The sequence below is a fragment of the Oryza sativa genome, chromosome 4, assembly GCF_034140825.1.
Source record: "Oryza sativa Japonica Group chromosome 4, ASM3414082v1".
NCBI lineage: Eukaryota > Viridiplantae > Streptophyta > Magnoliopsida > Poales > Poaceae > Oryza > Oryza sativa.
In genome coordinates, this window is record NC_089038.1 from 16851213 (window position 1) to 16871797 (window position 20585).

Here is a 20585-nt window from a genome sequence, read left to right on the forward strand (position 1 = left end):
GATATTAAAAATAATTAATAACTAACACGTATATAAAATACAATATGAATATTACCCATTAGTAGTTTTGTAAAGTTATTGCAAAATTTAAAATTATGCTGTCATTTTAATATATTTGAATAATATAATGAGAAAACATATATACTATTATATGAGAGAAAATATAATGATGCTAGCCGCGCAATCTGCGCGGGCTACCATGCTAGATACTCATGAAAGCATAGGTCATTACTGGAAACTCGCAACCCCTGGTCCAACCTTGTCAATTGGCAAACATTGATTGCAGGGTGTCATAAAAAACAAAGAAAAATATTTGTAAATCCCTTTCGAATCCCCGATATTGGGCCAAAGAGAAGCGAAATCCAATCCAAATTTGAGGAGTGGTACTAGGTGTTATATGAGTCAGGGTGGCGATCGACAAAAAGAGCTATGGTGGGTTTAAAATGTGTTTCACATTTTTTTTTGAGAAAAAAGTTCCGGTCATGCATACCAAAAGTGACATGTAAAAAGATAAACCCAAATACATGGTCCCTTCACGAGAGAACTAATAATTGAATTATACATGCTAGGATTAGAGACAAGCCAATCAACCCGTGGGTGACCCCGCAAGACCCTGGAATGTGAATTGCCTTTGTAAAAATAGTCCATTTTGACAATATAGGTCTAGTTGGTCCTGTTAAACTAAACCTTAGTCATTTCCAATCTCTCACTAAGGCGCCACAGCCCACAAGCACCCTCGCGTACGCGCCGTTCGTCGCGCCCTCTCGCCTCCGTGCTGTAGCACCACGCATCTTACCGCGCCGGAGCGCCGGTCGTCACCGAGCATCCTCATCTCTTGTATCGTTGGGGTCTTCGCCGCACCACCTCATCATTCATCGCCTCGTCACCGAGCCGGCTCGTCTCTCGTAGCTGTCGGTCATCTGTTCTTAACAAGCGACCTGTTTGATGCTATCCGCATACGTGTTGTTCCAAAAAAAATCTAACTTAAGTAGTGTATTATTCTAGTTCATCAAGCAAGTAAAAAATATATTATGTCGCCTAAGCTTCAAATAAAATGTTCTCTCGAATTACTCGTATGATATACGATCCGATTACAACGGCGTATGTAACAATTAAAATCTTTATAAAATAACCTCACATGATTATATTTTGACTAAAGATTACAAATTATTTTTATAAATATAACCAAACAACTTTCATTCCCCACGATCCGATCATTTGAAAATAGCACACAGTTAAGGTTAGATGGCAATAATAGAACAGACATCTTATTAGCAAAAAGAAAAAAGAATTTACCAATGTTCCTAGTCATTTAAAAAGCCAATACTGCAAAAATAAAACCATAATAAAAAAATCAAAATTAAGTTCTAAAATTCAAAATCTGGTATCTGCTCATAAGCTGAAAGACAAACCACGGAAAAGTTTATTAGATATCGCAGAAAGGAAGAAGTATAAATATAGCAGTGGTATGAGATCAGCAACGCTCGATGTCGACGCGCCACAGGGTGGTGTCGAGGACGGTGAAGACGCAGACGTCGCCGGACCTGACGCCGTTGTCCTCGCAGAACCTCCTCCAGCCGGCTCCCAGCAGGTAGCAGGCGTCCTTGTACCGACGCCCGGTCACCTCCCATGATCTGCTGCTGCTGCTGCTTCCTCCTTGATCTCCTTGCGTTGATGTCGTGTCGATCATCATCAGCGTGATGCTGCTCTCCTCTACGAGACCGATCGACTCGCAGAAGGTCCTTGCGAGAGACTGCATGAATGCAGGCATTGCAGAGATGATTCATATAACTGATGGTTTCAGATGAATTTATGATTGGGGCCAGTTCTAATTGAAGGAGTTGGTCATGTCATCTGGATTATTGACGCGGATTATTTGTTTACACTTTGCTTCAAAAAGATTCAAGTTATGTAAGAATTTTTTACTCGGTGCTGTTTGGGCCACTTGTTCTTCTGAATATCATTTGTTGTCATTAAATTAAATCTAAAAAATAGTTATGAAAAGTTAAAAAATATTTGATATTGATACAATTATATTTTTAACTTTTCATAACTATTTTTTAGATTTAATTTCCATCTAGGGATGAAGACTTTTTCCTTGTAACAACAACATGATAATATCAGGAGAGGAATAGTTGTGCTTACGAGAATGCATCTTTCAAGAACATATTCATTGATCTCCTTCTTTATCCAAGAGCGCGGTCCAATCTCGTAGACAGATCTGGTTTTTCTCATCCTTTTTGTTTCTCTGTCACTTGTTCTCCCTTTGTTGCCGCTGCCCTTTCTACTGCAAGGCATTTCCTGTTGGTTTCCATCATCTTCACCAAATCTACTCTTCTTCTTGTTATTACATTTCCTTCTAGAAAAAGAAGGTGCTTCCTGTTGCTCTCCAGTACCTGTAAATGTTGCGAAGACAGAAAAAATGAATCAAATGACAACATATTTCCAAGACATAATTCAAAACACAAACTATAACTGATGGGGATTCGAATACGAAAAACAAAATTGCTTGCTCACCTTGATAAATGCTGATGCCCTTTGCCTTGAAATCTTTCTGGCGTCCATTGGGCCCAAAAACACTGATTTTGAACACCAGGTTTCCCTCATACCTGAAGATCACGACGTCGCCCCGAGAGATACCATGGAATGACAAGAATTGTAGCCATCCACCCCCTAAAAACACGCCCGATTGATCCTTGTCGAGCTCGACGCGCCAAGATTTGCCGAGGGGACTTAAGATGATAGCCATGTTGCTGTTCAGGTTCTCTCCAGTGATGTAGTCTCGTACAAACTTATCAGGGATCCTCTGTAGGAAAGGCAGTGAAATGTGCATCGTTCATGATACATCTCAACTCTAAAATATTCAGAAAGGCATTTTGTTCGTGCCACTAATTAGCTAGATAGCTGATATTATCGCTCTTTTAAAGAATAAATAATATTTTTGTCACTAAATATATGGATTATTTCCCTCTGTTTTAGCCAGTGAAGTGTATCATTGACATGTGGGCCATTGTGAATTGCACCATGATGAAATAGAAAGAGGAACGTTAAGGAGGCTAAAAGATGGATGACAAAATTGACAGGGCTGGCAATTACTATAAACTAGAGGAATAAGTGATAATTTTAGGCTTTTTTTAATGTCACAAACAAAATATTACTTAGGTAGTACTGCCTCCTATCATGAAACATGCATGTTTTGAATAGTCCCACATTGATTGTGTAAGGATAAGAGACCTAATATATAAATGGGGGAACCCCTCACCTCAATGACTAGCTTTTGGGGTGGGAAAGACCATTTACGATCCTACACCATGTTGGTTTCTAGACATGTTTCCAGTCATCTTAAAAAACCTTTAAATACAATATCGTTTTCAATTTTTGATTGGATAATTACAAATTAGGCATATAGATTTGTCCCTAAAAAATATTTTCACAACAGTATCATTGTATTAAGTTCTTAAAACGCTTTGTATCAGAAATTAGCAGTAAATATTTGCATATTGAAAAATGTACCGATGTCCAAAACAATTTGTTCTTTGTGACAGGAAAGAGTAGCACAATAAATACTAATAGAAGCAAAAGAAAGTGACTGGGATCGATGAGTTTGTGTACCATCTTGTCCATTATACCCGGCAGAAGTACCGTCAAGAACTGCGGCTTACGTGAAGTGTCTGTTGCCCTGCCCGCTTCTGAATGTCATAGCTAAAAGAAGACGTTATTTACAACTCAAAATTAAAACTGAAACTAGAAGATTATGGCAGACCAATGGTGGTAAAAGAGCAATTAATAAGAGATATTATAGGCCCAATTTCAGAATATATATTGTTCGAATTGCTGTAGTGGATTATGTAAATCGATACAAATTAAATATCTTAACAAATAAACTTAACAAATACTACCTCCATTATTTATATGTCACTGTTGACTTTTTCATAAGGCTTAACCATTCATCGTATTAAAAGAATTAGTTTAAATATGTAAAAGTATATAAGCTCAGGTTAGAGGTTTATTTGAAGATAAAATAAGTCACAACAATGCAAATGAATTTATAAAATTTTTTTAATAAGATGAATAGTAAAATGTTATCTAAAAAGTCAATGGTGCTATATATTAAAAATATAGTACATTTTTTTGAGAAATTTTTTTAAGGCATGGAGCACATAATCCACATCATTAATAATATAGTGTATTGAGTTACATGCACCGACTAATTTAATAAAAAAAACCTTAAGCTGATGAGAAAAGTCGAGCAATTCACTTCATATTCTAACACTCCCCACCATGCGAGACAGCCTCAAGCCTCAAGCACGAAACAGAAGTGGGCTACAATTTACAGGATTTGAACCAATCTAAAACTTAAATTGACGAGAAAAGACGAACAATTGATTTTATATTCCAATAGGTAAAATAGCTAAAAAGAATATGGCCTAAAGCCCTAAACAATTAATGCAATCTAATCATCTTGTTATATACTTTCTTTCGGAAAAAAGAGAGAACATCTTGCAAGTAGAATACCAAAGTTCAATTTGATTAACTACTCCATCTCTGAAGTAGCCATTCAAATTAAGTACAAAGTTTATACAGCAATTCAAATTTTAACTTTGGCACCATGAAGAAAGCATCATCCAAGACAAATAAATTTTTTGCAAGCAAAATCCCTTGGATTACCTGCAGGGGGAGCGCCGAACACCCTGAGGCAGCAGGTGGTGTCGAACGCCTCGACGGCGAGCACGCCGCCGCCGTGGCGGAGCACCACGAACCACCCCACGCCGAGGCCGTGCGCGGCGGCGAACTCCGCCCACCCGCGCCCCAGGAACGCTCGGCCGTCGCCGTCCCGGACGACCCCGACGTCCCAGGCCTTGCCGAGCGGGCTCGCCACGCGCGCCGTCGCCGCCCGTGGCGCGCCGCCGCCGCCGACGCCGACGCCCAGCTGCGCCGCGAGCTCGTCGCAGATGCGCTGCATTCACAGAGACATGAGCCACCCACGAGAGTAGGGCGCCGCGGCCGGGGCGTGCCGCAGGCGCGCGCCGCGCGGCGCGCCATGGAAGCAATAAAGAAAGAAGGTGGCAATGGCATGGCGACATGGCGTGGCGTGGCGTGGCGGCTTCTGCTTACCATCTTGCGGAAGGAAGAAGGCACGAGAACCTTGAGCTGCGTCGCCCTCGCCGCGCCGCGGCCGCCGCCGCCGCCGCCATGGTCACCGCGCGATCCCATGGCGGCCGCCGGCGAGACGACGACGCGAGGAGCCTTTTCTGCGGGGCGGTGGTGCTGCGAAGAATCAGGTGTGATCATCGCTTCGAGATTCTGCGGCGCATCGCGTGTCGTCGTCTATTCAAACTTGAGCACGGATTTATCGGGGCTAATTCAATTGCTGCGTAACAAAAAGATATGCACCCAAATTCAAATCAAGTTAGAAATATAGGAAATTAACATGCGCATATTCATACGAACAATGGAATTAAAGTAGTATTTAGGTGAGAGTATTTAATTTTTTTATGAGGAAGTTTTCGGTGATGTTCAGATTATAGCCAAAATAAATATTACCAAATTATTGCTAAAACTTTAGTAAGTTGGAAATATTACCAAAATTTCGACAGGATTTTTTTTATGTATTTACCAAAGTTTAGCAATAACTAGATGGCATCAACCTGAATAGCCTCTTCATAAAGGAAGTTCTTTTCACAATGAAGGTTTCGTACATATAATAAGACTTTCACATGACAATGCTATCATCTGAGTTTCATATTTTTTTATAATACTGGAAAAAGATACCCGTGCGTTGCAACGAGTGAAGACTATTTTAATCTTATTATTATTGTATGGTTTAGCTAAGTTGAAATTCACTGTGGGAATTTGTGGACCCCCGATTTTGGAAATCGGAAATCATCTATGTTTATCCGTACCAATCCCTGGATCAGTAGTTGGTACACACATACATAGTTGAATCACAACATATCACGAATGAATTCAGGCTAAAAGAGTTAAATACTTACATTAGGGCCAGGTAGGCCAACAACTACCAGAGAACAACAGCGGAAGACAAAATAATATAAGGGCCCGGTTAACATGCCACAGGCAGTCGACCGGGGAACGAGACCTAGAACAAGACCGCACTCCGATCATCTTGTTGGATACGCAAGCGTACCGACAAGGGCTTCTCTTCAACACTCTCCTAAAAGATATATGAATAGCAAAGGTGAGTACCAACCGTACTCAGCAAGCCACCACAACAACAATGCGTATGATAGAGGGTATTTCAAGGAATGGCTTCAGGTTCTTTTGCATAAAGCTAATTTTACAATTTTTTTCACAAGCCTAAGACCTAGCATAGACTGATCAAGTTTTAATACCATTGTTCACATTAAACAATGACGGTTCTGTTCACCATCCATTGTGATCCCAAGGATAGCTTCCCGCCATTGAGTCGTTATGATTTTTCTGAGGACGTCCACCTTCCCGCCTCTCAGGAAGTGGCTCCATCAGCATAAAATTCATCATGCAATATCCCATCCCCCACAAGTTAAGAATTTAGAGTCTAGCCAAGTGTAATACATGTCCCAGTGCTCAATAACCGCGAGCACGGCTATTCGAATAGATTTGGTTTACTCACACTGCAGTGGATGTACACTTTACCCACACTCCGTGACTGCCCAACACATGAGCCTCGTCCCAACACATGAGACACGTCACGGCAAAGCTTTTCGATAACCTCGCATTGGCAGTACCCGCTCCATGAACTTTACATCCTCATGCACTCTAGGCGTACACGGTTTCTAGCAGTGAGAGGAGTTCTGGCGTACCCGGGAAGGAAAGACTCACACATGCATTAAGTTATAATTATGTTTAATTTTTCTCATGGCAGTCCTACCGATGGCGACACCACTGTAGACACCCGCCTCGCGGTTCTACCAATGGCTACCCCACCGTAGAGCCCCTGCCTCACACATCAAGAAACCACTATGCATGGATACTGCCTCCGCTCAGCTATCTATTCCGCTAGGTCTATACCCATACGAGAAGTGCGGTTGTACGGGGGTCGTTTCATGCTTAACTTCATGGCTCGGTCCTTAATTGACCGGGGATGGTACTAGCCTTTTCCAGATACCACCCAAGTCCTCCGTCCGCCCCAGTCGAAAACAGTTGTTTAATTTTATTTCTCCTTTCACAAATCATGTCATCAACATCATGGCAATGTGGCGCTCATGTCTCCACATGCCGCATCTCAATTACCTTCCCAAAGGTAATTGCCCAAGCATATAGCATTTGATAAATATGAGTATGCATGATTCTAGAATAGCATTTCTAAGCAATTGTCATAGTTGACTAGGGACTCATACGTAAACATGGTTACAAAGATTTAAGGGTAAACAATAATCAAGGCATGGCATAATCACAAGTGGGATGTTCATCATTGGATGCAATTTTATTTGTAAACAAAACAATTTCACAATTGGGATCAACATGTTCAAGGAATAGTGATGACTTGCTTTGCTCAGGATAGTCCTTATTCTTGATATAATTCTTGATCAACCTTCACCTCCTGGAAGTTGCTAACATTGCCTCACGACTAACCGATACACAAAGTCTATAATACACGAGAAAAACCAATATTCAAGCAACAATCAAATATGCACAAACAAAATATATTTGTTGAGGTTGAACCTAAGGTTGCTCATATTATTCGCGCTTGCTAATGGGTTCCAACATGCTAAGGGCTAAAGTTTCTTAATCTTTCTGTTATCATGGTGGTCTATTTAGGAGCTAGCCAATGTAGTATGAATGAGATACGTATCTGGCTACTATGTGGTTAAGTCTAGCAAATGGCTATTCATGCATCTATCTAAATAGAACGGTTATACACTAGAGGTTTTGTTGCCGGATGGATTTGGATCGGTCAAATAATTACTGTGAATCATCTGTATTATTATTTTATTGATGGAGGCTTTATTTTAATTATGTACATATTTTACTTGTCAAAATAAATTATAAAGGTTAACAATTACCCTTGCTTTGTATGTTAGAATTGTTTAGGTTAATCATATTATGGTTACAGATTATCCCATCACATAATTTTACAATGAATAATCCTAATTTACAGTTGAACTATAATTATAATTATATGAGGTCAAGATTTATAACTAGTATTTATCTAATATACATGTTTATCATACACTCCCTCTTAATTTCATATATGCAACACGCAAATTAATACTATACCGTACCACTATAATGGGATGTATAGTATATGTGTAAGCAACAATATCTTATTATTGGATCATATATTTGAGTAGTTTCTTTTTACTGTAAGCTATACAATACATGTTGATTTTAAGATGGCTCTATTTGGTTAACTAATGGATATCAACCGACTATATATATATATATTCTACTTCACATGACATTGTATCAACTAATTTTTTTAAGTGGTCCAAATACAACTAGCTTTGTGATTACTCTCCTAAACAAGTTAAAGACTCATCTATGTGTTTTTATATTTTAGTTACAAAATATGAGGCTAAACTTTATGTAAATAATTTATAAGTCATGGAATTAGTTATATTTGGACATAGGCTAGTAAATGGCACTAATATTTTCCTTTACACCCATTAATTTGAAGGATTGATTATAACTAATTTATTTGGTTGCTACAGTGACAAGACATATTAAAGATAATTATGCTACTGTACAATATCCATTTTTTTATTTATTGGCACACTATTTAGGTTAACTATTATCTAATCATTTGATATTAATTAATTTATTATTATAAATATATTTTATTGAATAGTGAATTATATATCATTGGAAAGCTTATGAATTTAGATGAATTTAGGTTCAAGTTTCACTCAAATCCGAGTTAAAATGAATAAGTTATGCTAGTGTAAAGATTCAAATTTGAATTAATCTGAGAAATTGCGAAAAGCTACTGTTCATAAACGATTTATTTTTAATCCAAGACATATCCATTGACAAGTGGGACCCCGGGTTTATTCCTTTTTCCTACCGAATTATTTTCTAAAGGGAAACAGGAAGAGCTAATGACAAGTGGGGCCCACATGTCATAAACTCGAGACCATAAAACTTCTATAATTAGATTTTTAACCACCCGGACCCACATGTAATAGACTCAACTAATAAAGATTAAGAAGGGGATTACTATTCACTAAACACGTGGGGCCCACTCTAATCTCTCCTCTCCTTTCTCTCTCTTTTCTTTTCTTTTTCTTTCTCTCTCTTTTCTTTTCTTCTCCTTTCTCTCTCTCTCTCCTTTCCGGTTTCTCTCCTCATTTCCTCTTCTTTCTCTCCCTCGGCTTCTCCCTTCCTCTCTCTTTCTCGGCTCCCTCTCTACCCGGCGGCACGGCGACAAATAGGGGGGGCAGCGGCTCACCGACGGCGGCGGTGGCGACGACGGCGGCGGTGACGACGGCGGCGGCGACGACGGCGCACGGCGCGGCACACTGAGGCGGCGGCGCGGCGGTCACGAATGCGGCGGCACGACAGCATGAGGGCGGCGGCGCGGCGGCTCGAAGGCGTCGACGCGGCGGCGCGTGGAGAGGGGGAAGAGGGAGATGAGGGGGAAGATGGAGTGAGGAGAGGGGAGAACGGTGGCTCTTATAGGGGAGAGAGGGAATAAGGGGAAGAGGGAAGAGAAGGGAGGGGGTGATGCGACGGCGGCGCGGGGCTCGCGGCGGCGCGGGGCTCGGCGCGCGGTGAGGGCGACGGGCGACGCGACAACGACGGCGGAGCGTCGACGGGACGGCGACGCAGCGACGGGACGGCGCGGCGCGGCACGGGGCTCGGCGCGCGGCGATGGCGACAGGGCAGCGCGGGGCTCGAGACGACGGCGACACGATGGACGCGACGCCCGGGCGTAGGACGGCGTGACAGCGGCGGCGCGCGGCGCGAGGCAGTGACGGCGACGGCGCTCGGCGCGGCAGCAGCGACGCGACGGGCAGGCGGCACGGCGTGGGGCGCGGGCGCGGGGCGGCGATGGCGACGTCGGCGCGGTGGCAGGCGACAGAGAGAGGGGGAAAGAGGAGGGGCTGGGTTAGGGGACCACGTCGAACACCTGGCGGCCGATGAATAGTGTCTTTTCCTATTTAATCCCCATTTTAGCCTATTTTTTTGTGTAAATTTGATTCTATAAATCCTAGATTTTGTATAAATGAAGTTTACCCAATATTTGTGTCATTCCAACCAATGGATTTATTCTAGATTAATATTACTCATATTTTATTTATATAATTTATTTGAATTTTTAATTAGGGTTAATTCTTATTATTATTATATATTTTTCAAAGTTTTCCTATTTTTCTTCTTTTAGGGTTTTGGTTGATTTATAAATTGAGAAAAGTTGCAAATTAAATTTGTATTTACTCCCAAGCATTTAGGTGACCGTATTAAGTGTTCAAATGTGAATTTGCCCAAAATTTAATATTGTCCAATATTTAAGGTTTATTAAAGATTCTATAATTTTCTAATGAGACCGTTATTAACACAATAGCACATTAGCTCAATTTATCTATATGTTAGTTTATTTTATATGGAGGGGTTTAATATATCAAATTTCAATCCCTAAATGCAATTAGGAACTTGGTGCAAAATCGATCTACATATCGAATTAAATACTCCCGTAATTCTATTATATATACAGAGAGTTCAGTTTATTTGAATGATCATCATTTCATGTGTACACATATTATGGAACCCACCTACATTATTCAAATATTTTAATATTTGATAAAATAGGTTAATAATAACTTTTCTTTTATTTGATTTTAATATCTTGTGCATAATTATTTGTAGGATTAAATATATTCCCGTAAATCATATCTATTGCTTAAATGTAGTTCTTTTCTTTACTTTCTTGGTGATCATTTACGGTTTGGCAAGCAATAGCAATCATAACAACCAGCATGATGCAAAAGTTTTAAAAAGTTCGAAATTTTCGTGATTTTCATTGTCTTGAATTTTCAGGATGTTACAGAATTCGCTTGGATATTCTTTTTACAAAATCATGAGCTACAATTAGAGGTCCGATCGCCTCAAGTTAACATGCAATTTTTTTTAAAGAGATTCCTTATACGACTCCTTCTGTATTTTTAAAAACGAACAAAATTAAAAACCGACTCAAACACGGATCTGCATTTCCAAAAATATTGAAATTAAAAACCGACTCAAACACGGATGACGTACCAAAATACTGGCAAAAACATCTTTAATTTTTATAGTAGAGAAGTGTATTTGTTACCGATCCTCTACATCAAACCGGATATATGCATTGAAAACTTAGCCCGGCAAATAACCCAATTTAAAATTTGCTCCTATGGAGATTAGAACTCAAGACTTTGGAGTGCTACTCAAGTCACTGCAACCACTAAGCTACATGTCCTTTCTTGTTGGCTATGGATCCATCAAGATCCTTTAACGGATAATCACTGCAATCACTAAGCTACATGTCCTTTCTGGTTAGCTATGGATCGATCAAGATCCTTTAACGTATAGCCATTGACATGTAAGACATATTTCCTATTGTTCTACGTATTAATGACCAAATTTCTTTAACTTTACATCAGATGATTTGCTTCCGATTCTATTTTCTAAAGAGGTTTTAGTACTAGTTGGTTTAGTTTTAAGATACTTTTTGTAGCTTTATTTGAGTTGAACTCGGGGATGTAACCAAACTGAGTTGTTTGTTGTACGCTATTGTCAAGCAAGCTGCCCTACGGGATATTGGTTGCTTCCAATGAAAAGCAGGGTCAATCCCCGATCTTTATTCTAAAAAGAAAAAAAACGAAAAGAAAAGTCGGGTAAGTGCTCAAGAATGGTGTTTAACGTGGCGACAAATCTGTATTCGATACACCTATAAATTGATCAGAAGACAAAACACACCCACACCAAAAGTTTCTTTTTGCACATATTCTCTCCTCAAATCTTCCCTATCTGTCTCTATATATCTACCTATCTCTCCATGTGTTGTATGTTAACAATATCTAGTATATCCCAAAAAAAAATCCCCAGTATCATTTCTCAGATTTTTGAAGTGTGCCAACCAGGAGTGGCAAAATCCCTGTCGGGGGTGGGGACCTATCCCTATGGGGCCGGGGCGAGTTAGATTTTCAACCCGCGGGACCATTAGGGCGGGGCCCCGCCAAATGCGAAGCCAAGGCCAGGAGATTGCTTTCACCCGTGGGTTTATCTGCGGGGGCCCGTGATAGAAGGTCGATCAATCAGTGTTTTTTCATATGACTAATAAAGAAAGCACACTTTCATTGGCCCAATTACTGTTGTAGATATCATTTCTTCCTATATAATTGGTACCCACTACAAGTTATTTATTCTATAAAACTCAAATACTGTGAGGCCACATCATCAAGATTATATAGTTGGCAACTTTTTTTTGGCAAGAAGACAATCACGATTGCAACACCTAAACACCTTGCGGTGATATGGAGTCGCCAACCACCCCAAACTAACAAAAAGCTAGACCAAGATAGATTTTGATATATTAAACCGGCTAGCGGAGCCGATTTAGATAGAACGATGGATAACTATCCATCTCATGGGAAAATTGAAGGTTTACGGGACAAACCTAGAAAGGATTTCACACTTTCGCAGTGAAGGCAGACGATTTACGGTGCAAATCGATAAAGATGGACAAATTAAAGTAGAGCTATGTAAAAAGTAGAAGCAATATTAAAAAAGCGATTCGATTGATTATGTAGATTGTGCGCGAGGAGGTTGGCGAACTACGGCAACAATGTGGCAGGTCCATCAGTGTGTGAGGATGCCAGCAGCGGTGTTGCCTCTGCAGGGCGTCTCCGCCGCCTCGGGAGCTACCGGCTGCCCTCGTGGAACCGGTTGGTGCCGGCCTTCTCACTCGCAGATCCAGTGGTGCCGGCCTTCTCTCTCGTGGATCCATAGGCCCTAGCCCGAGGAGGGGCGGATCCATCGCCACCGGCCTCAGGTGTGGTGGGCCTTTGCGGCAGCGATGACGACGGCAGTGGGTCTGGTGGCCCCGGCCCCGGGAGGGACGGATCTGCGCCTCTGGCCTCTTGTGCGGTAGGGTCTCGACAACGACGACGGTGGCTAGAACGGATTTGAGCTAGGGTCTCGACTTTTTAAATTTTAGTTTTTTTTTGTGATTTTTGTTCTTGCAGGCAAGTGATATCCCTTTTCACATTGCTGTTGTGTTGCCTATATGGAAGAGATAACTGGGGACAAGTGGTTGCCCTGCCCATCTGAAAAACCTTGTTTAGACGCTTGCAAAAATACTTTTCTAGTTGGCTATACACCTATGCCACAATTCACACGCTTGTAAATGTGCTCCCCACCCACCCCAACACCCACCCCCCCCCCCCCAAAAAAAATGGCAATATATCCTATACACACAAGCTCTCACATTTACACATGTACACACCAACTAACAAATATCACAAAAAAATCTAGAAAAATTTATACATGTACTTAGAATAGTATTACACCTAGAGATAAAATCGTAACCTCAAATTCATTATATTTTAGCTGTAACAAAAAAAATCTAACAATTTTAAGGTTATAATTCTATCAGAATTTTGTCTTTTTTTTTTACTCTCTATATAGAATGAATTTGAAGATGTGATTTTGCATGTAGATGTAATACTATTGGAAGTACATGTATGTTTTTTCTAGAATTTTGAATGATAAGTTTTAGTTCATGTATACCATGTGTACACACGAGAGCATGTGTGCATAGGATACGCTCACTTATAACTTAGATTCTCTATTTATAAAGATAAGATGCAAATCCTGTCAAGATTTACTGGACAACCATGGCACATAAATATAATTATTTATTGTAGCCAATCTGTATCACAGAAATATAATGCGTTCTATTTTGTTGGGAATTTAATTTGTTATTTGATTAATTCTAGAAAAATGGTATTACACCTATGTAAAATTTTTTTGAGGGAATTCAAATTTGAAGATGGGACTTTGTACATTATTGGTGTAATACCATTGGAAGTAGATGTATACTTTTTTATAGATTTTTTTATATTTTGTAATTTGGTGTGTGCAGTGTATTCGTGTAAGATTGTGTGCAAAGAATAAATTCTCTCGTTGAGGACCTTGTGAATGCAATAACCACAAACGAAAAAATAGGAAAAAAAAACTCTATACAATCTTAAGTTCTGTGAAGAATATGGATAACGGATACCCACACGCCTTGCATATCCGACTAGAGATAGAAGGTGAGTTAGGTCCATGTATTATGTAATAAAGTAGGACTCAGTCACATTGTTGCCTTTTGTTCTATGGTAGGGCCTAGAGTCCTAGTTAAATTCTACCATATAATAGATTAAGAAACTGATACCGTATTCGGTTAGGTTCTCCTCTTTGTAACCTTACCCCTGACCTATATAAGGTGAGCAGGGAGCCCTCCAAGAGCATAACCACAATTCAATAGCCAGGTCGATAATACACGCGAGGTGGATACAATCCCCAAATAGGAGTAGAGTATTACCTCTTATCGAGAGTACCTAAACTTGTCTAAATCCTTGTTTCTGCATCATACATTTTTAGATCTCGTGCGCTACCCTCTTTTATTATTGCCGATTTCTAGAATCGACAAGTTCTTAAGTCTTAGAATGGACAACACATGGAATGCCCAATATATATAAATATCTATAGAATTTGTTCAAATAAATCTGAAAACATACTAGAATAGGACATGAGATGGCCACCTTCACAACCCACATGGGCATTGAAGATGGAGGGGTGGAACCGCGAAGGGCCATGGCAGAGAAGCCCCTTGTGGTAGGCATAAGTCAAGAAATACGAGTTATAAACACAAAGACACATTAAAGAAGAGGATTGTGCAATTGTAGAAATTATTTTTATTGACATTTGTTGCCAACCTAATGATTTTATTGGAAAATTCCTATTGTACAAAGTGTTTTGGTAACACTTTTGGTTCCCCTTTCTCGAACTATATGGGCATGTTTGGTAGAGTTCCAACTTCTAAATTTAGCTTTCTGGGTTGGGTCTGGAGTGGAATTGTGGAGCAGTCTAAACCCAGCTCCACCTCTCTAGTTTATTTTATGAGAGCGCTCCACCCAACTCCGCTCTTATTTTATGTGGAGATGAAACTGTTTGGTTAGGCTCCAGTTCTAAGAGAGGTAGAGCTGGATTTGTACCAAACAGGTCCTATGTTTCCGCTGTCGGATTCTTTTTCACTATTTCTCATGTGTTACTCGTTACTTATGGCGTTGTGCTCCATTTTCCAACTTAACTTTATCTTTTTTCCCTATTTTTCTGTTATCCATGTATAAAAATTTATATATTAGTTTTTTCATGTTTTTTTTTGTTTTCTTCAACTAAAACTAGAACCTTCATGAGACAACCTTCAACTTCAATTCCAAATTCAATCAAGTCCCGTTGCAACGCACGGACATCTTGCTAGCTAGTTAGGTAGAAACTAATTAAAAGATAAATTAACTTGTGTTGATCAATCTTTACTAGCAGTAGATCATAGAAATGATCTAGGCCGTTTGATCTTCTTCCTGACAAGGACGACTTGCCATTTTATTTTATTACACAATATTATTATTGGACATACACATACACAATATACTTGGAAGCTAGCATCCATATGCTCTTCTTCCCCAAACACACACTAATTATACAGTCACATAAGGTGTGATCGCAGGGCCATTTTGTCAGCAGTAAGAACTACTGCAAGGCCACCCTTATTCCAATATTAAGCACACATAGTAGTACAATCACACGGCATGCTTTATCTTCTTGCTGTAGCCGGTGCGCCGGTCCCAGTACCTGCTCCACAGCATCACGCCGCCGTAGTTCCTCGACCGCTGCACGATCGGCAGCGCCTCCCCCGCCAGCGCCGCCGGCGGGACGTACCCGCTGTTCGCCGCGCCCGGCGCCGCCGGGAGCCCGAGGTAGACGGAGCTCCTCGGCAGGCTGGACGCCCACTTCCTCCACGCCGCGGCGAACGCGGCGGCGTTGCTGGCGCGGTAGCTGCAGGCCGGGTTGTTGTAGAACTGGACGTGGACGCGGTCGAACACCCCCGTGCGCAGCGCCTCGCCCAGCATCCTGTCCGGGAACGGGCACTGCGGCGCCGCCGTCAGCCACACCTTCTTACCCCCTGGCTTCCTCCCGCTGTAAGCTTTGAGGTACCTACAGTTTTTTAAATAGCGGGCTAAGACATCTAGCGGTAGACAGTCTCAAAACAGGTAACATCGGGTTAAATGAGATGCTATAGCAGTTAAATTTTATACTTCCTCGATCCATTTCATATTATAAGTCGATTTGATTTTTTTTCTAATCAAATTATTTTAAGTTTGATCCAGTTATAGAAGAATATAGCAGTATTTTCAACACAAAACAAACATATCTTTAAAATATATTTAATGTTACATTTAATTAAATCAATTTATTCTATATAAATTAGGTTAAACGTAAAGAAGTTTGAAAAAAAATCAAAACAACTTATAATATAAAACGGAAAAAGTACGTAAGAGCAAATAGCTAGACTTTTCTCAAATCTCAAACAGCTACAGAAGAATATTTAAAACCGTAGCCTTAGGTACCTGGCGAGGTCGTCGTAGTGGGCGGGGCGGCCGAGCTCGATGTCGAAGTCGATGCCGTCGAGCACGGCGTCGCCGAAGGGGCGGGACTTGGAGCGGCCGCCAAGGTAAAAGTCCCAGAGGTGGTCGGCGACGGCCTTGGCGTCGGCCTTGGAGGCGAGGGAGTACCTGCCGATGCCGCCGCCGATGGAGAGGAGGACGAGCACCCCCCTGGACTGGCAGTACTTCACGTCGGGCCCCACGGCGCCCCGGTCGTGGCCGGCGAGGTCCAGCTTGTACCGGCCGCCGCCGAAGCCGGTGAGGAAGGAGACGATCACCGTCGTGTACAGCCCGCTGCCGCACGCCTCCCGGAGCCGCCCCTCCGCCGCCGTCTGCCCCCAGTACACCGTGATCCGCCCGGTCTTCTTCCCGGCCGCCGCCGCCGACGACGACGACGACAGGATCAGCGCGCCGCACATCGCCGCCGCCAGCGCCAGCCGCCACAGCGACGCCATGCTAATTAATCGCTAATGCCTTTGCCTGCTAGCTTAGCTCGATCTCGAGCTGAAGTGTGTGAGCTTTGCATGGTGTGGTGTTCTTCCGAGCTGGTGAATTTATAGGGAGAAGAGTAGGGTTCTCTCGCCTCGTGCGATTCGTGCAGGTGAAGCAATTCATGCTACGACTTTCTCCCTGATTTTAGGATGAGATTGGTCGTAGGATGATTTAAGTCAGAGCATCGATCATGTGATAATATAGATTATATATGGAGGAGGAATTAATTTAGGGTATCCAATAAGCTAAGCCAATGCATGGCAGATTGGAAGGTAATTTATATATATACAACGTGATCCTTGTAAACTACATGTATGAGCAATGCTCATCCTGTCTGCAGATTATCTGCATCTTTTGGAGGGGTTTTACACTCACACGATATGTTCCGTGTGTTCTCAAATAGAGAAGCTTTAATTAAGCCTTTAACTTTCGTAATGCATTTGGGCAGGCCAATACCTTCAAGGCCCTTTTTTTTTTAGACTTTGGCTTATTGGCTAAGAGTTTTAAGTCAGCTTTTTAGTTTATATAAAGTTTAGTGGTGGAGTCATACATCTACCTCATATAAATTGAAAAAACTTCTCCAACCTACCTTTTGGCTTAATAGTGTTAGAGTGGCTTATGGCTTCAAAAAAGCCAAACGAAAAAGCCGCTTGTTTGTTTAGGCTTAGACTTTTCGGCTTATAAATTGGCTTATAAACTTAAACAAGAGGGCCTAAATATTCACATGAATAATTGAATATGAAACATATATACTACTTTGAGTTTCATGGATTTCAAAGCATATATGAAAGCTGGCAGCAAGAATACCACGAAGCTTGGGCTCCTTTAAATTAAACACATGATAAAAAAAATGGAGAAACACGAAAACACAAAAATTTGGTAGAAATGTAAGTGTGAAACAGGAGATTGCAAGACACATAAAATAATTAATATCAGAATGATCGTTTGAATAGATAGCGGGAAAAACGTAGCGAGATAAACTCAAAACAAATTTTCCAAGAGGTTTGAACTTTTGATAATTTCTCTTCAAAATCTCCATAGGATTGTTTATTCTATATAAATTTATAAGAAAAAGATTAGATTCAATCATTTGTTTCAAAGAGCTTCCTACGAGTTCTTTTCAATAGGATTGAAATTCTATAAATTTCTTATATTTCTTTTTTAGAAATCAAAGGGATCCTATTTGATTTATGATGTTTGAATATTCAAAACCCTCCAATGCCATAGTAATTTTGATTTTTGGAGCTTAAAGTGGGGGCTGCAATGTTTAATTTGCTTTTTTTTGGGTTTGAGATTAGTTCCAAGTTCAAATTTTAGGATTTTCATGATGAATTATTTTTTTGAAGTTGGTGCTAAATTTGATTGAGTAACTTGGGCCGGGCCACGAAATTAACAGAAGAGTAAAGTGCATAGGCGGTTCTTAAATTTGTAGAGTTATGCCATCTAGGTCCCCAAACTCTCAAAATGCAGATACAGATTTCAGAACTCGTCAAACTATATCATCCAGGTCCCAAATCGACATAGCCCCTCTAAAATCCTATGTGGCGCTGATGTAGTATGCCACACGGACATGACATGTCCATTTCTTTTTTTTGTTTTTTGTTTTCTTCTCATTCTTCTTTTTTTCCTTTCTTCTGCTCGTGTCACAGAGAAAGGGGAAGAAAGGAAAAAAAAAAGAGAAGGAGAAGAAAAAGAGATGATAAGAAGAAAAAAAGAAAAAGAAAAATTTTTAACTGAGTCCCATTTGTCAGTCAAAATGATGTCACGTCTTATCCGTGTAGCATGCCACATTAGCGCCACGTAGATTCTGAAGGGACTGTGGCGATTTATGACCTAAATAACACACTAGCTATGATAAATTTTTGAGAATTTAGAAACTTAGATTATATACCTTTATAAATTTAAGGGCTGCTCGTGCACTTTACTCTTAAGAAAAATATATAGATGCCAATGCCACGCGATATGCATGCATGCATGTGTGCGTTTCAAGCTTTTAACTCTTGTCGTGTAGAGGCACGTAGCCACGAATTTGAAGACTTCATTTCGAAGTGTTGAATTGCATGGGTACATTTCAAGATCGACTTTGAAATTATGATAAAATTATATACTGTACACATGTCCTACTGCACGTACGCTTGAGTAAACATGCAACTAAAGACACTACAAATCGTACAAGTCTACGCTACTTGAACAGTTGAACATGATATGGACTCCTTCCGTCAAAAAAAAATCAACTTACATATCCTACTACTATGAATTTAAACAGAGATATATCCAGATTCGTAGTCCTATGATACGTCATATCTATTATTAGATTAGTTTTTTATAAGATGCAGGGAGTATATACAAATTGTTATTTTTCCTATTCCTATGTTAGGTTTTCTTTATATGTTTTTTATATTCATAAAAAGACACTGATTAATTGGACAGTTTTTATCACGATCTCAACTAATCGATATGGCTCTAAGATTATTAGTGCTGATCCAACCAGATAAAAATTAAGATCAGGGGCCAGCTAATTACTGTAGATACAAGCAAGCAAACCTTGAGTTACACATGGTGCTGTTCTCACACACACTATAGCTTCTTTTTCTTGTCGTAAGAACATGCTCACATGAAACTTTTGATGTAAGAAGAATTTTCTAAAGAAAAAAATTTATATAAACATTTTGAAACTTTATATTAAAGTAAAAATAAATTTGAAAGCACTTTCTTCCTGGAAACAAAAAACTTTCTACTCTAGATCTATATATAGAAAAAAAAACTTTATATGAAATACTTCTTCTCAAAACATAAAATACTTCGTTTGCATATGAAAAAAAATATTTATGAGAGAAGTAATACGTATAAAAAGTTGGCTCAACCTTGACCCGGTTAGGCTGGGCTGACCATAATTAGCAGGCCTAGAGCTATGCCATGCAATATGTCAACCGAATTGCTATAAAAGGTTTGGTAGCTTAGTTGATTCCAAATAATTGCATTTCATAAATATCTTATCTACACTTAAGTTAATTTTATTTTAAAGAGAGTAAGTAGTGATTTGAGTAGTAAATTTACTATTGTACGTCATCAACCCTTTACCTTTTTTTATTAAGGCCTTGTTTAGTTCCAAACTTTTTCTTCAAACTTTCAACTTTTCTATCACATCAAAACTTTCCTACATACATAAACTTCTAACTTTTCCATCACATCGTTTCAATTTTAACTAAATTTTTAATTTTGGCGTGAACTAAACACACCTTAAGTGAAAGAGAAGAGTGTGTTGGCCAAATTTCAAGGCCCATGTGCCAGATGAAAGTTACATGCAGAATCTTAGATGAGTGGATAACTCTTTTTCTTTTCTAAAACTCCATTTTAACACACAGACAACATAGTATAGTATATAGTGTGTAATTTATTTGAATCTTTATTACTACCATGTAATTTATTAATCAATAGTTTAGTACGGGTACGCTCGGTTGTTTGCTA

At 40.1% G+C, this 20585-nt stretch overlaps 2 protein-coding genes across 2 annotated transcripts; both read right to left on the minus strand.

Annotated features, from left to right (window-relative positions):
• Positions 1-1252: 1252 nt before the first annotated feature.
• Positions 1253-5013, minus strand: LOC107277783 (putative B3 domain-containing protein Os04g0346900). Its single transcript, XM_026025226.2, has 5 exons — positions 4669-5013; positions 3613-3689; positions 2518-2806; positions 2146-2396; positions 1253-1753 (listed from the first exon to the last, which is right to left on the minus strand). The coding sequence occupies exons 1-5, from the start codon at positions 4961-4963 to the stop codon at positions 1475-1477; spliced, it is 1191 nt and encodes a 396-aa protein (XP_025881011.2). The 5' UTR covers positions 4964-5013; the 3' UTR covers positions 1253-1474.
• Positions 5014-15529: 10516 nt separating this feature from the next.
• On the minus strand, positions 15530-17148 carry LOC9271757 (acidic endochitinase). Its single transcript, XM_066309296.1, has 2 exons — positions 16586-17148; positions 15530-16172 (listed from the first exon to the last, which is right to left on the minus strand). Exons 1-2 carry the CDS (start codon positions 17078-17080, stop codon positions 15762-15764), a joined length of 906 nt encoding a protein of 301 aa, XP_066165393.1. The 5' UTR covers positions 17081-17148; the 3' UTR covers positions 15530-15761.
• Between the last annotated feature and the right edge of the window lie 3437 nt (positions 17149-20585).